At 45.5% G+C, this 15,762-nt stretch overlaps 1 protein-coding gene across 1 annotated transcript in view; it reads right to left on the reverse strand.

Moving 5' to 3' along the window:
- mrc2 (mannose receptor, C-type 2) overlaps positions 1 to 15,762 on the reverse strand; it is a 262,300-nt gene that overhangs the window by 89,030 nt on the left and 157,508 nt on the right. The window contains exon 19 of the mRNA XM_068013057.1: positions 4,128 to 4,270. Coding sequence (XP_067869158.1) covers positions 4,128 to 4,270 — 143 coding nt within the window. The remainder of the gene's footprint in view (positions 1 to 4,127; positions 4,271 to 15,762) is intronic.

A 15,762-nucleotide genomic window follows, 5' to 3' on the forward strand; every position in this document is an offset into this window, starting at 1 on the left:
GCCAGCCAAGAGCGACGTCTCAATTCATTCCATCTTCGCTGCCTTCGGAGAATACTTGGCATCAGGTGGCAGGACTATATCTCCAACACAGAAGTCCTTGAAGCGGCCAACATCCCCAGCTTATACACACTACTGAGTCAGCGGCGCTTGAGATGGCTTGGCCATGTGAGCCGCATGGAAGATGGCAGGATCCCCAAAGACACATTGTACAGCGAGCTCGCCACTGGTATCAGACCCACCGGCCGTCCATGTCTCCGTTATAAAGACGTCTGCAAACGTGACATGAAATCGTGTGACATTGATCACAAGTCGTGGGAGTCAGTTGCCAGCATTCGCCAGAGCTGGCGGGCAGCCATAAAGACAGGGCTAAATTGTGGCGAGTCGAAGAGACTTAGTAGTTGGCAGGAAAAAAGACAGAGGCGCAAGGGGAGAGCCAACTGTGCAACAGCCCCAACAAACAAATTTCTCTGCAGCACCTGTGGAAGAGCCTGTCACTCCAGAATTGGCCTTTATAGCCACTCCAGGCGCTGCTTCACAAACCACTGACCACCTCCAGGCGCGTATCCATTGTCTCTCGAGATAAGGAGGCCCAAAAGAAAGAAGAAAAGAAGTCCTAAAATCTACCTCCCTCCTTTCCTACAAAAAGTTAAGTTGTTCAATGATATCAACATATCATTGCGAAACTGGCTAATTTGTGAAGTGCACTCCAGTCACAACAATTTACACCAAATCATATTGGATGATCTCATCTGCTAATCTCTTATTTCATCAAAAATCCTTCAGGTATACAGGATATCCCCTATTGGTGAGTTGGATTGGGCTTTTTCCACTCTGTTGCGTTTGGACTCATTGGGCTCATTTTGATTGTGTGCGTTGGTGTAAAACAGTTAAAAGTGATTCAGGACCCCACTTTACATCTGTCCCCAATTTTATTTCCATTAAATTGAATTCCAATAAAAATGGGAGAGATGTTAAATGTTCTGTGATTCACTATTTCCCATCACAAAGTCAAAATTACTGCCCTCGGCTCTTCATTCCCACTTACTCCACATTATTACCACCCAAAGTGCAACACTGGAGGACTACCCACAAATGAACTAATTCACGGAGCAATGTGCAGCAAAGGACAATGTCATTCTCCTTCTCCCTTTAAGAAGGCTGCTGCAGGAGACCAGTTTCCACCACCTCTGTGTGCCCAGTTTTTATGGGCAAGGTGTGCCCTGTGGGACAAACCTCAACAGAACAGTTGGCATGGGATCTTGAACCAGGTCATGCAAACCCTCACCCAAAGTGTGGCCTACAGTTTGCAAAATTGGCCATGAGGTTTTGGCTTTGGCTTAGCGAGTGGCACTCCTACCTCTGAAGATTGTGGGTTCAAATCCCACCCCAGAGACTTGAGCACAAAATCTAAGGTGACATTCCAGTGCAGTATTGAGAGAGTGCTGCTCTGTCAGAGGGGCCATCTGTCCTTGTAGATGGGCAATATTGCATGTCACTATTTCGAAGAAGAGCAGGGGAACTCTCCTGGTGTCCTAGTCTGTATTTATATGTCAACCAAGATCAGGAAACAAATTATCTGGTCATGTAGCTGTTTGTGGGACCTTGCTGTGTGCAAATTGGCTGCTATGTTTCCAACATTACAGTAGGAGATGTACTGTACACTTCAAAAGTTCTTCATTCAATGTAAAGTGCTTTGAGGCATCATGAAAGGTGCTATATAAATGCAAGTCCTTCCTTATGAGAAAATTAGTGTGGGCCCTACTTTCTGGCATTGGCAGAGCCTCACGATATCTGGGCTTCAGTCCTAGGCTGTTGATTCTACGTTTGATTACAAGAGTCGATGTTTTGGCAGTGGGAGGTGCCATTTAGAGCTGGTGGGCCTGTAACATGCAAAGATTCAGTTAAATGGGTCTGAAAAGAACACAAGGATCAGCAGACCATTATTTCTGGAGCAGTTTAAATATTGTGTAATTTCAATATTATACTTCCTGCATTCTTTTGTTTCTGTGTATTTTATATGCTTATAAATAAATGTGACAACTAGTTTTAGCCTAAACAATACTGTCAGACTGTATGTATTTTTTGCTTTTTGGAGTGCCCAGGAATGCAATAGGGGTCACCCAGATGGGTCTTCTAGTGTTAAAACACATGGCGAAAAGGTAACAGTCAATCTTGCAGCATGCTGTCCCATGGGATCATTTATAAGTTTGTAAATTTCAGATCCTGGCAGAAACCGATCTACGTATGGAGAATGTGAGTGCAATTAGCTATTTGGAAGAGTAGCAGAATTGTAACTTAGTACCTTTGGAGTCTCCAACTCTGCAATAAAGTTAATAAACTCTCCAATTTTGAAAACAGTTCCCAACAGAGTCCGCATTTGCGTGTATTTACATATTCCTGTGTTCAATTTTACATTCCTCTCCTGTGAGACACTTTGTATCGCGACAGATTCAAAATCCAGCTGTGCATCAAGTGCAGGGTTCAATGTTGACTCTCCAAAGATGGTGTAAGGGGTTTATGGCCCCTGACAATCTGGCTGCATCAGGAGACAGTGAAGGAGCAGCCTTGACAACCTGAGCTCACATTGTTCCAGAACATTCCAGAGCTCTGTGGTTTGCTTGGTGTTGATGTTGATTTAACAGCATCAGCGCAAAGTGAATCCTGCGACCAAGTAAAGGCTTTGTTGTGTTTGACAACATGAACCACAACTCAGGCAGTCGTTTCTGTGATTGTTGCCAAGTCAGGACAAAGCCTGAACTGCCTTGACGTTTTACTTTAGCAGCACTTGGCACTGGAGGTACTTTCTGGACATTTTGCATCTTTTTTGAATCTCCATCCAAACCAAATTGCAACCCAAAAGATACAGATATATCACATATTTCACAGATATGTATTCCAGTCCTTGAACACACATCATGTGGCTGGATACATGGACCAAGATATTGTCTGATGTGTGCAAAAAGCCTGCGGAACCTATTGCTCATTGGATATGATTCTGAAATACCTTGGTCAGAGAAGACATACAAAAGTTAAACCATTTGCACAGTTTGTGACTCCGTGAGTGGTGAATGATAACGATTCTGAGGGCTAATTTCAATCTGCTGGTATCCTGATTTCAAATCTAACTCAGAGACACACATGATCCATTCAATAGTGTTTAGAGAATACCTGGCACATCAATGTGTTTGTTGGAAACGTGTGAGCATAAAGAAAGATGTTGTATTTATACAGTGCCTTTCTCAACATTAGGATATCCAAATTGCTTAACAGCCAAAGAAGTACTTTTTAAGTGTAGGAATTTCAGTGTGTTTATAAGATACATGGGAAGGTATTTCTGTGTGTTTGTAAAATATCTGGCGTTTCCAACTCATGTGCCTATTCTTGAAATAATCATTAAGTTTACATTGAAGATCGTGAACTGATCTGTTAACTTAGGTCTGCCAAGTAAGTCAATAAAGTTTCTCAACCTTCAGGGAAAGATGGAGACAGCACCCATCAATCACACTCCTCAATACGTGACAGGGCAAGGGGTAAAAAAGAGGCGAGAAAGAAAGAAAAAGAATTTACTGCACCTGAAGTAGATTTAGGACACTCCACACCATTTCACAACCACAACAGATAACTTTTTTTGAGGAATATGAGAGTTCCTGAACTGCTGGAACCATGGAGAGGTCAACTGGTGAAGGATGTATAATTCAATTTAGACAGGAATTATGGGGGTCACTTAGGGTTTATGGGATTAGATAGGGATTATGGGGCTCAGATTGGGATTGTGGGGTGAGATAGAGATTGGGCATTGGACAGGGATTGTGGGTTAGGTTTAGATTGTGAGGTGTGCTGTGAGAGTTAAGAGTAGACAGTATGGAGTTTTGATGAAATACCTTTTGGAGAGTAAGAACTTCCATACGTTTCCTGTGAAGAGGAGATGTGCTGGGATCGAGTCTGTGAGTGAAGGCTGTGTGCAGTGTGGAAAGAGTGATCTTGGTGGCAGAAAGGCAAGTTCCATTCCTGTGCTTTCTAAGGACCAGACCCCATCTCTTCAATCCTCAGCTTCAAAGAAAGGGAATCTGGGAACCCCAAGACTTTCCCCGAAAAAGTAATTCTTTAATCTGGGTTTGTTGACTCACCCAAATATCTCATGGACCAGTTTCTCTGTAAACTTCTCCTCTTCGAAGCTGCTGATGCTGAGCAAATGAGCACCTTGCTCATAGCAGAACATGTGTGCCTGCACCCAGTTCTTCTTAGCATAGATGGTGTTGAAGTGAAACACCTGGCCAAGAAAAGGAGAAGAAGCAAGACAAGTGTGAACACTGTGAGAACAGCACCTGAAGAACCTGAATATTAAATGTTCACACCTTTTGGACATCAGAAATCACACAGCAAGTGGTCCATTCAGATTACAGATTATTTACAGCACAGAAACAGGCCATTCGGCCCAACTGGTTATGCTCCACACGAAATTTCATCTAATCCTATCAGCGTTACCTTCTGCTGCTTTTCCCCTCATGTACTTATCTAGCTTCCCCTTAGAGGTCAGAAACATTAGGAGAGTGCTCCTTGAACAGAGAAGTTTAATAGGAGATTTCATAGTTTTCAAGATGATGAGAGGTTTTGATAGAGAAAAGCTATTCCCTCCAGCGCGGATCAATAACCAGAGGCCATAGATTCAAAGTCATTGGCCAAAGATCTCGAGGGGCAATGAGGTGAACTTTTCTCACTCAGAGTTGTCGGGAGTTGGAATGCTGTGCCTGAAAAGGTGATGGAAGCCGAGTCCATAAATAAATATAAAAAGGAGATGGACAGGTCTGTGAGGATGAGCAACTTCCAGGGTTACTGATAAAACGTGGGGTTATGGGACTAAGCACTACTGCTCTGTCAGAGAGCCAGCACAGGGATGATGAGCTGAATGGCCTCTTTCTGTGCTGTAAGTTTTTGCGTTTCTGAAAACCTATTTATGCGATTTGCCTCAAACCCTTATGGCAGAGCATTCCACATTCTAACTACTCTCTGGGTAAAGAAGTTTCTCCTAAATTCCTCATTGGATTTATTGGTGGCTATCTTATATTTGTGACCTCTGATTTTCGTCTCCGCCACTAGTGGAAACATTTTCCCGACCTCTACCCTATCAAACTTTTTTATAATCGTAGTGAGCTTCATCAGGGGTATGGTAGCATAGTGATTATATTAATGGACTAGTAATCGAGAGGCCTGGAGTAATAGTCTGGGGTCATGAGTTCAAATCCCACCACGGCAGCTGGGGATTTTAAATTCAATTTGATAAATAAAACTTGGAGTAAAAAGCTCATATCAGTAATGGTGACCATGGAATTTCTGGATTGCAGTAAAAATCCATCTGGTTTCCTAAAGTCATTTAGGGAAGGAAGTCTGCCGTCCTTACCCGGTTTGGTCTATATGTGACTCCAGACCCACAGTAAAGTGGTTGACTCTGAAATGGCAAAACACGCCACTCAGTTGTATTCACAGCAGCAGTTCACCACCAGCTTCTCAATGGCAACTAGGGATGGCCAATAAATGCTGGCCTTACCAGTAATGTTCACATTCCGTGAAAGAATTAAAAGAAAAAGGTCATCCTTCAGTCCAAAAAAGCTGTTGTAAAATATGTGTGTTTACTTTGAAAACTCGATGAAGTAGAGGAAAAAAAAGTATTGTCTTTATCTGGTCTGCATCATGTTCCAAAAACATCTCACAGTGTTTCACATACACTGATTTACTCTGAAGTGCTGTGATTGTGTTACCTTAGCTAACCTGGCAGCAGGATTACGAAAGCAGTAAGCTCTCTGCTCGATTCCCTATTTGAGCCCAGGCGAGCTGCAGCAGAGTAGAAGGGGTGGATTTTCCGAGGTAATTAGTGATGTTGGTTGAGAGGTAAATGTTGGCCAGGAGACTGGGGCGAACTCCCCCGTTCTTCTTTAAAATAATGCCATAGCATCTTTTACATCCACCTGAGAGAGCAGACATGATCGTGGCTGAACGGCTCATCCAAAAGGCTGTGAAATGCTCATTTGTATGAAACTGTGGATGAGGGGGTAAACATGCCAGCAGGAAATTGCTGGTCTATTGGAATTGCTGCCATATACAGGCCACAAGTGTTCAGGATCCTCAGCAGTGCATAAAAATGCTTTAAATGTTTGCTTCGGATCAGAGATGACTTCCTTGCATGAGTCAGACGGTCGTGGGCTCAATATCCACTCCAGAGACTTCATAGTCTAAGCTGACACTCCAGTGCAGTACTGAGTTAGTGCTACACCGTCAAAGATGTTGTCTTTTGGATGAGTTTTTAAACTGAGGCCTCATCGCCCCTCTCTCATGGACTTTAAAGATCCCATGGCACTATGTTAAAGAAGAGCTGGGAAGACCTGGCCTATGTTTATCACTCAATCAACATCATTACAACAGGTTATCTGGTCATCATCTCATTGCTGTTTATGGGATCTTGCTATGTGCAACTTGGCTGTTGCATTTTGTACAGTATGACAGTGACTACACTTATATTTTGTTAGTTGCAAAGTACTTTGGGGTGTCCTGAGGTGATGAAAAGCGCTATATAAATGCAAGTTTTTCTTTTTACAATCACCTGGTTCATCCTCAAAGGAGAACAGAGTCAAGGCAGCACAGGCAATTGCAAGACATAGTTCACTCATTGAAAGGGCACAGAATGATACAGGAACACTGGGAATAAATATCACACCTTCAACAGGTGTCACCAACTTTCATCTGTTTACTCATGGCACTATTTACACCCATATAAGTGGGGATCGAGAATCTGTTATTGAGCATTGCCGAAAATAAGAGACATTTTGTCGAAGCTTTTCGTCTTGCACTCATCAGGATAATTCACAAGAATACCAATGTAAGGGAAACAACAAATTTATACTATATGGGAAGAGAATGCTGATTGGTTGGCAAGTGGACTCTGATTGGTTGAGGTGTTGCCATGGAGAATGTACCAGTTTATGGCGACTGACAGACATTTTACATATTCTTTGGATCAGGAAGGCAAACACGTTACAGAAGGTGACAAAGTGATGGTGGGGATTCATCAGGAATTGGAGGTACAGGACACGTGGAGAGGGTATTTTGCTTTTATTATTATGGGGAGGGTATTGGTGTACTTTGAAGCTTTTCAGGGAGCGTCGAATTTGAGGAAGTGTTTCATGTGGAAGTGGCAGAATGAGCCATGTTGGGTGAGGTGGAATTTGTCTGGCAGTTGTTAAAAGGGCAGTTTCTAGTGAGGAGCTGAGCTACTTTGGTTGTCCCTGGTCACATCAGGTTCAGGCACAATGCCTCCTCCCACACAGTGGCTAATACCTCTGAGCTAGGCTGACATTTCCTAGTTTCCAGACTGTGTTCTTCAGAGGGAGCAGCATGAAGTGACTCTTTCAAACACGACTGGCCTGCTTTTCATTTCAATGATTTTGATCTCTCTGAAGTAAAGCTTTGCCCGGATCTGCCTGGACTGCAGCCTCTGCTATACTGAGTGCTCGGACTGCTGCTGCTCCCGAACATTTTGATTCTTCTACATCATTTCCCCGGGATAAATTTTTGCACCATTCTATGAAGAATCAAGATATTTTCAGATAACAAATTTTCATTCCGTTCCGTCAAGCAACTTCACACCGTACTATACAATACCACATGACCTTTCCACATCTCTGGCAGGGTAGAGAGTCGCTGCTTCCTCTGATCCAGACCGACTCTTCCTGCTGGCTGAGGCCAGCCTGGGCTGAGGAAAGGACCTGCAGTCCAATTGAGCACATCCCTTCCTCTGACTCAGTAAAGTCTGCCCTGCCCTTCATAGGTGCATTAAAAAAATTGTGCGTATTTTTTTCATTTTGTTTTACCCCATTTGTTTATTAATTATAAAAATATTGGCGATGGGGGAAGAAAGGCAGTTTGACCAGTTAATGGGGTGGTGGGGAGAGTTGTGTGATGAAACCTCCAGGAATATGGCCAACAGGAGTTGGCAACTCTACTTGTCCCAGACTCCATTTAATCATCTGAGGGAAAGGTCTCCAAAGTCATAATTTTCCAAATTTGCACCCCTGCTGCTCAACTGAATCCCAAAAGCACACAGCAGGAATCTGTGCCTGAATTCCCATCCAGTGATGCCAGTGGGCAAAGATCAGGTCCAGGGGCATGGACTTGTGGCAATGCATGAGTGCCACTTATTCAGATCATTCCTTCTTTTTTTAAAGATTGCTACGACTGCTCCACACTCCATGACTGGAATGTTATGTTCAGGCAGTGGCCCTGCCCACTGGCTGTAAAGTTTGGGCAAGCCCACCTCCGCCTGGCATGGAAGTCACGTTGCTACTTTGTATGGCTCAGGCCCTTAATTGGCCTCGGTCAGGACTAATGCCCCTCGGAGGCAGGAAGTCCCGCCTCCAAGAACAGCCGGCCAATCAGAAGGCCGATAGCTCCTCAGTTCCCGCAGTGCCACCAGGAGCAGTGGCCATTGCTGCGACTACACCCAGCAAGAAGAGGACCATGGACGCTGGCCTCGGAGCAGGATGTGGGGATCAGGCCTCGCTGGGGACAATTGGCCGGGCCCCAGTGAGTGGGGTGGAGGTTAGACTTTAGGGCAGGGGGATAGTTTTAGTGTGGGCAGCCCATGCTGCTGGTGGGGGGAGCCCTCCCTGGGGCACAGAGTGCCCGATTAGGAGGGCTCCCCAACCCCCAGCTTCCAAGGAGGCTGCAAGGAGGTTGCCAGGGCAACCTCCAGAGGTGCCAAAGTGCCTGTCCTGCGGCGATGGGAGGAGGCCCTTCAATGCAACGAATTGGTCATTTAAGGGCCTCAATTGTCCTGTGGTGGGTGGGCCATTTGTGACCTCCCCCATCACTAGTAAATTAGCAGCGGGGACAGATAGGCGACAGAAACGACATCCCCTGCCTCCCAATTGATTTTACGCTCCCTCCTGCCTCTCAGCCCACTTCTGGGGGTGGTGGGAGGTTGGGGAGGGGGGGTGCATAAAATTCCAGCCTATAATCCTTCTGCAGCCAGCGAGCGTCAGCCACATGCATTCAACCTGGTGCCTTAAATCGACAGCCAGGAGATCTGCGCAATCAAGGTGAATGAGTCAGAGTGAACTCTCTGCCCCCTGGGTATTTGAAGCAAATGCTGCTCCCTGCAGGCTGAATGGATTTCATCTACGTGAGAGAGGCACAGATAAACACAGGTTTAACAAATTGTGTCTGAAAAATTCAACCAATAGAAAAAAAGAATTATAAGAGCAGCTCACAACAAACCAGCAATTTGCTCCTTGTGAAGATCTTTGGCTTAGTGCAATGGGCCCATCAGGAAAGAAATACTATGCATCTTTTATCGGTGATAGTTTCTACACTCAATGCTGGACCACACTGGTCCACTATACTTACATGTGGTATACTATACAATACCACACGATACTGTTGTACCAGAATCTATGAAGATAATTTTAACCTAAGTCACCAAGCTAGAAACCCAAAGGTTAAGGGGAACATTTGTGAATGGTGGTGGACAATTAAACAACTAACTGGAGGAGGTGGCTCCACAAATATCCCATCCTCGATGATGGGGGAGCCCAGCATATCAGTGCGAAAGATAAGGCTGAAGCATTTGCAACAATCTTCAGGGAGGGGTGCAAAGTTGATGATCCATCTCGGCCTCCTCCTGAAGTTCCCAGCATCACAGATGCCAGACTTCAGCCAATTCGATTCACTCCGTGTGATATCAAGAAACGACTGAAGGCACTGGATACTGCAAAAGCTATGGGCCCTGACAACATTCCGGCAATAGTACTGAAGACTTGTGCTCCAGAACTTGCCACACCCCTAGCCAAGCTGTTCCAGTACAGCTACAGCACTGGCATCTACCCTGCAATGTGGAAAATGTATTTATTTATTTAGAGATACAGCACTGAAACAGGGCCTTCGGCCCACCGACTCTGTGCCGACCAACAACCACCCATTTATACTAATCCTACATTAATCCCATGTTCCCTACCACATCCCCACCATTCTCCTACCTACACTAGGGGCAACTTACAATGGCCAATTTACCTATCAACCTGCAAGTCTTTAGCTATGGAAGGAAACCGGAGCACCCAGCGGAAACCCACGCGGTCACAGAGAGAACTTGCAAACTCCGCAGAGGCAGTACCCAGAACTGAACCCAGGTCACTGGAGCTGTGAGGCTGCGGTACTAACCACTGCACCACTGTATGTCCTGGACACAAAAAGCAGGACAAATCCAACCCATCCAATTACTGCTACATCAGTCTACTCTCAATCATCAGTAAAGTGATGGAAGGTGTTGTCGACAATGCTATCAAACAGCACTTGCTTAGCAATAACCTGCGCAGTGACACTCAGGTTTAGTTCCGCCAGGGCCACTCAGCTCCTGATCTTATTACAGCCTTGGTCCAATCATGGACAAAACAGCTGAACTCAAGAGGTGAGGTGAGAGTGACTGCCCTTGACATCAAAGCAGCATTTGACCGAGTATGGCATCAAGGAGTCCTAGCAAAACTGGAGTCAATGGGAACCAGGGTGAAACTCTCCACTGGAGTCACACCTAGCGCAAAGGAAGATGGTTGTGGTTGTTGGAGGTCAATCATCTGAGCTTCAGGACATCACTGTAGGAGTTCCTCAGGGTAGTGTCCTCGACCCAACCATCTTCAGCTGCTTCATCAATGACCTTCCTTCAATCATAAGGTCAGAAGTGGAGATGTTCGCTGATGATTGCACAATATTCAGCACCATTCGCGACTCCTCAGATACTGAAGCACTCCGTGTAGAAATGCAGCAAGACCTGGACAATATCCAGGCTTGGGCTGATAAGTGGCAAGTTACATTTGCGCCACACAAGTGCCAGACAATGACCATCTCAAACAAGAGAGAATCTAACCATCTCCCCTTGACATTCAATGGCATTACCATCGCTGAATCCCCCACTAATCAACATCCTGGGGGTTACCATTGACCAGAAACTGAACTGGAGTAGCCATATAAATACCATGGCTACAAGAGCAGGTCAGAGACTAGGAATCCTGAGGTGAGTAACTCACCCACCTGACTCCCCAAAGCCTGTCCAACATCTACAAGGCACAAGTCAGGAGTGTGATGAAATACTCTCCACTTGCCTGGATGGGTGCAGCTCCAACAACACTCCAGAAGCTCGACATCATCCAGGACAAAGCAGCCCGCTTGATTGGCACCCCATCCACAAACATTCATTCCCTCCACCACCGACGCACAGTGGCAGCACTGTGTACCATCTACAAGATGCACTGCAGCAACGCACCAAACTTAGACAGCACCTTCCAAACCTGTGACCTCTACCACTTAGGAGGACAAGGGCAGTAATGGTTGGGAACACCATCACTTGCAAGTTCCCCTCTAAGCCACACACCATCCTGGCTTGGATCTATATCGCCGTTCCTTCACTGTCGCTGGGTCAAAATCTTGGAACTCCCTTCCTAACAGCACTGTGGGTGTACCTACCCCACATAGACTACAGCGGTTCAAGAAGGCAGCTCACCACCACCTTCTCAAGGGCAATTAGGGATGGGTAATAAATGCTGGCCTAGCCAGCGACACCCACATCCCATGAATGAAAAAAAACCACTGGTTTTACATTCTACCTAATATTATTCCCTGTTGATAATAGTGAGTAAAATTGAATGGGATGTAAAACTGGAACCAAAGCCTGTCTACTTGCTGATGGGCATGTTTGGTTAAAATTGCTGCTATGAGTTTAGCATAGAACCAAATGAAAGGCATGCACTAAAGATCTCTGAAAAAGATAGAAAAAACTTGCATTTTTATAGCATCCTCTACATCCGCAGCTCAGCCCAGAGTGCTTCAAAGTGAATTACTGTTTTGAAATGCTGTAAGTGAACACAAGCAACAATTTGCTCAGAGCTCACAGTAAGATCAGGAGGAGTGTAAAACAGGCTGCCAACTCACTACTGCTGGTTTTGCAGCGCTGTCCGAGACGAATATCACCCCACCCCCGCCACCGGCCCGCACAATGAGCTTAAACTCCTCCTCCCACACTGCTAAAACTCAGCAAAATATTATGGTCAACAACATCAGCATCCCTGGGCCCCTTTGCACTCAGAAGCCAAGACTGTGGTGAGTTCCAGGCTTCACTGTGCAGGGATACGGTATCCGTCCTTGGAGTATTTTTGGCCAGGAGTTACTGCATCGTGGCAGCACTGTTCTGTTGTGGTTTGGAACATGTGTTTTTGGTTAAGATTGAAAATAAAACTGTGCAGTAACATTTGAAATATCCCAAAGAATAGAAGTGTTGAGCCTCACCAAGGCTGGTTTCTTGGTTTCAGTTCCACAGGAAAAGAAACTGTCCAAAATGAATTAAGGACAGGAATTGTTCATTTATATATTGCTCAGTCAGCGCCACATTGACCTGCCGCAGTCTGAATTTATTGAGAGAAGTTTATTATTAGGAGAAGGATGACTTTGGAATGAGGGGTCAACTTGTCTCATTGTGCTGACTCCTACCATGAATCAAGTACAATTTACTCCATCACGGTCCCTACCCCATCATATACAAGATTCCCTATCACGACCCCTGCCCCAAATATTTAATTTCCTGAAGAAAGAAAGTTCTGCAAAATTTCTCCCCAAAGACTGGGCAAAGATCCATAATATCCATATTAATTAAAAAGGTAGCCCCTTCATTTCTGATTTGCACAGGTGACAGTTCGATGGTCTGAGCAACACAGGAACTATCTATCATATTCCCTGAGCCACTAGTACCGCTGGAGGTCACACTAAATATCCCCTTTAGAGAGGCTATTTCACTTCTTAAAATACCAGCTGCAGCATTTACTGTGCGTCTTTTATGGAACTGACATTCATTAAGTGAAGGTTAAGTGAACTGCAATACAATTGGTTCCCATCCAGATATTACGCTTGACAGAATGAAATAAAGCTTTTATGACACAGACAAATTGACGTGAAAAACAATCTACGTACAAAAATATAGACTAAACAACTCTTTGCAAAGTTCCAAACATTGTACAGCGAGGTAATTTTACCTCCATGCAGGATTTTAGAAACTAAGAACCTGCAGATGCATTTCTGAGGTTGATATCCTGCAGAGCCAGCTCTTTGGGAACATAAGAAAAGCCAAGTACCAGAAGAGGTCATTTGGCCCACTAAGCCTCTAGGATCCTAACTCTCCTATTATAGCATAATAATATAAAAGCAAAATACTGCAGATGCTGGAAATCTGGAATAAAAACAAGAAATGCTGGAAATACTCAGCAGGTCTGGCAGCATCTGTGCAGAGAGAAGCAGAGTTAACGTTTCAGGTCAGTGACCCTTCTTCAGAGTGTTTGTGGCCTTGGATAGTGAGGACAGAGGAGGTAAATGCAATTGCAGGCGAAGGTGCCGTGGGAAGTGGACAAGGTGGTGGGGGTAATGGAGGAGTGGACGAGGGTGTCGCAGAGGGAATGATCCCTTTGGAATGCTGACAGGGGAAGGGAGGGGAAGATGCGTTTGGTAGTGGCATCACGCTGGATGTGGCGGAGGATGATCCTTTGGATCTGGAGGCTAGTGGGGTGGAAAGTGAAGACAAGGGGAACCCTGTCACGGTTCTGGAAGGGAGGGGAAGGGGTGAGAGTAGAGGTGCGGGAAATAGGCCGGACACAGTTGAGGGCCCTGTCAACCACAGTGGGGGGGAATCCTCGGTTGAGGGAAAAGGAAGACATATCAGAAACACTGTTGTGGAAGGCTGCATCATCAGAGCAGATGCATCGGAGACGGAGAAACTGGGAGAATGGAATGGAGTCCTTACAGGAGGCAGGGTGTGAAGAAGTGTAGTCGAGGTAGTTGTGGGAGTCAGTGGGCTTATAATGAATATTCGTAGACAGCCTTTCCCCAGAGATGGAGACAGAGATGTCGAGGAAGGGAAGGGAAGTGTCGGAGATGGACCATGTGAAGGAGAGAGAAGGGTGGAAATTAGAAGCAAAGTTAATAACGTTTTCTAGTTCAGGACGGGAGCAGGAAACGGCACCGATACAGTCGTCACTGTACCGGAAAAAGAGTTGGGGGAGGGGGCCTGAGTATGACTGGAACAAGGAATGTTCGACATATCCCACAAAAAGACAGGCATAACTTGGAGCCATGCGGATACCCATAGCAACACCTTTTACTTGGAGGAAGTGAGTGGCGATGAAGGAGAAGTTGTTCAATGTGAGGACAAGTTCAGCCAGGCGGAGGAGGGTGGTGGTGGATGGGGACTGGTTGGGCCTCTGTTCAAGGAAGAAGCACAGAGCCCTCAAACTGTCCTGGTGGGGGATGGAAGTGTAGAGAGTTTGGACGTCCATAGTGAAGAGGAGGCGGTTGGGGCCAGGAAACTGGAAATTGTCAAAATGACGTAGGGCGTTGGAAGAGTCATGGATGTAGGTGGGAAGAGACTGGACCGGGGAGAAAAGGTAGAGTCAAGATAGGAAGAAATAAGTTCAGTGGGGTAGGAGCAGGCTGAAACAATGGGTCTGCCAGGAAAGTCCTGTTTGTGGATTTTGGGAAGGAGGTAGAAGCAGGCTGTCCAGGTTGCGGGACTATGAGGTTGGAAGCTGTAGAGGGAAGATCTCCAGAGGAGATGAGGTCACTGACAGTTCTGTGGACAGTAGCTTGATGTTCGTTGGTGGGGTCATGGTCTAGGGGGAGATAGGAAGAAGTGTCTGAGAGTTGGCGCTGAGCCTCTGCAAGGTAGAGGTCGGTACGCCACTCCTATTATAGCACCCAGCTGTACCTAGACCTGTCTTTGTTTCTGCTACACTGCTTGGCAGATCACTTCCATATTTATCACCTTTTCCTAATTACCTATTAGGCAGGGGTTGGGGGAGGTCCAGGAAATCCAGCGGCTGCTGGATTGTAAAACCTGCAAAGCAGGTTAAATCAGAGGCTGTAACCTGGTTAAAAGATTAAAATTGCCAACCCATCTCCTGGGAGCAGGTTGGTTGCCTGCCCCTTATCCCACTTCCATTAAACCCAGAAGTGGGGAGGTTGGTTCCTGATGTGCTTGGAATTTTGCCCAATTTAACCCTGCATCCAATCCCACACCCTCACTCATGTTGTTAACATACAAGATCATCCAGAGAATGGGGGTAAGAATTGGAGCCTTTACTCCCATACTGCACTGAAAGCTGACTTCCATTAATGTACCTTCTATTCATCTCTTGATAATGTAATATTTACAAAAGCAAAAACAGTTATTTTATTTATTTATTTGCAGTCACTGGCTTCTTTTCAGATACTCAACCTGCCTTCTGGTAAAGAAGTTTGTGACTTACAAACTGTTTGATTTTTTGGACAGGTTACTAGGTTACTGGATGATGGCAATCCGGTTGACATGGTCTACCTGGATTTTCAGAAAGCCTTTGATTAGGTTGCTCACAGTAGATTACAAGTATAAAACTTGTTTAGTTTTAAATGGGTATATTCATCCTTGTGTTCAAAACTCTTCATGGCCTCGGCCCTCCCCAACTCTGTAACCTCCTCCAGCCCAAAGCCCTCCAAGAGCTCTGCGTTTCTCCAATTCTAGCTGCTTGTCTATACCTCACTGCCTTCATCCTACCACTAGCTGCTGTGCCTTAAGGCCCTCAGCTCTGGAATTCCCTCCAAAAACCTCATTGCCTCTCTTTCCTCCTTTAAGACCTTCCTTAAAAGCTACCTTTTTGACCAAACATTTGGTACCTGACCTAAATGTCTCCTTCTTTGGCTCAGTCTCAA

Source organism: Heterodontus francisci, chromosome 33 (assembly GCF_036365525.1).
Source record: "Heterodontus francisci isolate sHetFra1 chromosome 33, sHetFra1.hap1, whole genome shotgun sequence".
Lineage (NCBI taxonomy): Eukaryota > Metazoa > Chordata > Chondrichthyes > Heterodontiformes > Heterodontidae > Heterodontus > Heterodontus francisci.